At 38.3% G+C, this 1,924-nt stretch overlaps 1 protein-coding gene across 1 annotated transcript; it reads right to left on the reverse strand.

The window, feature by feature from the left end:
• Window positions 1–236: 236 nt before the first annotated feature.
• Window positions 237–834, reverse strand: LOC111905410 (uncharacterized). Its single transcript, XM_042896080.2, has one exon. The coding sequence runs from the start codon at window positions 798–800 to the stop codon at window positions 237–239; it is 564 nt and encodes a 187-aa protein (XP_042752014.2). The 5' UTR covers window positions 801–834.
• Between the last annotated feature and the right edge of the window lie 1,090 nt (window positions 835–1,924).

Genomic DNA, 1,924 nt, shown 5'->3' on the forward strand with positions numbered 1-1,924 from the left:
TACACATAATCCTCAAGATCAATAATGCGATCTTGCTACAATGAGAAAAGATGGTTGAAGATTAATACGTTCGTTAACCAATTGCATGCATAAAGCAAGAAAAATAATGAAAATAATTAGTGAGACGTCCAGTATAATCTCAAATTGAAAAGATCGACAATGTGATTCATGAAAATTCGTAATTCTATTTGCGTTTATCCCAATTCTAAAGAAGCAAAACAATCTTGGAAAAATCTTCATTGATTGGTGTCGGAGGCATCAGGAACCTGAAACAAACCGGGGCCGGCGGCTCCACGAGGCGGAGAAAACCCAAGAAACTTCTGCAAATTCGTCCTGATACTCATCGAACACAAGAAATACAGAAACGCCATTGAACAATCCGTCGGATCGTCTCCCCGTAAACCTCTATGACTCATCTTCTGGACAATACTCACTGGCACAAATGGCAACTTTCCGACTGCTTTTCCTTCATACAGACTGTTCATAACCCCAAAGACAACAGCCAGAACCAGTGCTACGACGGCGCCAGATTTGAATTTGGAGAGTGATAAATCTCTGCTGGAATCTTTCAGGGAGGTTTCGACCCGGCTGATCTTTTTCGCTTTGGATTTTTTTAGAGTTGTTGGAGTCGTTTTCATGGTTTCGAGTTTCTTGGAGGCTTGATCGATGGTGGACTTGAGGGATTTGTAAGAGGTGCGGCGGTAGATCAAGAGCCATGAGATGGCTTCGCAGACAATGGCGGTGAATAAGGAGATTCCGGCAATGGTCAGGCTGTCGGAGTACAGGAAAGTTGTTGCCATTGTTGACGATGAAGAATAGGGGGCAGGGAGGGGAAAATAATCAAAATATAGAGGATCGAAACATTTGAGAGTTTGTGATCGATGTACCTTGACTGTGAAGCTTCGTTGATTATTAACAACAAAATCGAGGTTGTTATGATTTGGATAAGTTATACTTTTGGTGTTTGGATAGAACTTAAAATTCATTATTTTATCATCATAACTCCAAATTATACTTAAATGGTTTTTATAATTTTATAGCTTTGGTATAAGCGCATTTGGTAGAATGTGATTTCAAATTTGGCGTTCTGAATAAGTAATCCGATCCAAACGACATGGAAGAAACATGAAAGTGAAATCGAATGAAATAAATGTTTGGAGTAGGGCTGAAGGTTACTATCGCCTGAAATGTATCAGTTGAAACACTTGAATAATAGAAGATATCCCTTGTTAAGATATGAGCATCAACACTCCATTCAACTCATTCAACTCATGGAAAGTTGAATAGAATGCCGAATACGAGAGAATGTATTTTTCAACTAAATTCTTAAAAATTCAATAAAATTGCACTAGAAATTCATTGAACGGTTCAACGAATATTGAACGGTTCAACGAATATTGAACTTTACACACTCTCTCTTCCATATTATAATCAAATTTAATCTATTCAACCCTTGTTGCACTCTCATTGTGGATGCTCTCAAAAAATGTCGTCAACTTAAGGCCACGTCAGCTCCATTACACGTTCATTATCAAACCACAAACATTTAAAGATGGTTATCACTCTACTTTATTTAACTTTTCATTTTTTTTAATTTGAAAAAAAGTATTTTTTTTTTTATTTTTCCAACTCCAATGAAAGAAAAAGTCAGAAGCTTCAACCAATCATTTTGTGCGTCTTCGTTTGTCTCCTCTACCACTCCACAACCAACCCACTAACCTTTGGGGTGGTGTTTACTAGTGGGTTAGGGGCCGTTTGATACACGCCTTTTCCGACCCATAAAGATCTTTCCAGCTGAATGGGCCGGAAAGACCGTTTGATTTGGACCAAAAAAATCATCTTTCTCGGTAAGATGGGTCTTTCCCACAAAGCAATAAACCCAAGTCTGGATGGTAAAGAAAAGGCGTTGGACAATTATGCCCTA

The sequence above is a fragment of the Lactuca sativa genome, chromosome 6 (genome assembly GCF_002870075.4).
Source record: "Lactuca sativa cultivar Salinas chromosome 6, Lsat_Salinas_v11, whole genome shotgun sequence".
Classification (NCBI taxonomy): Eukaryota; Viridiplantae; Streptophyta; class Magnoliopsida; order Asterales; family Asteraceae; genus Lactuca; species Lactuca sativa.

Bases quoted from the DNA above. Each gene is read 5' to 3' on its own strand.
- LOC111905410 (XM_042896080.2), bottom strand. From the start codon at position 800: ATGGCAACAACTTTCCTGTACTCCGACAGCCTGACCATTGCCGGAATC.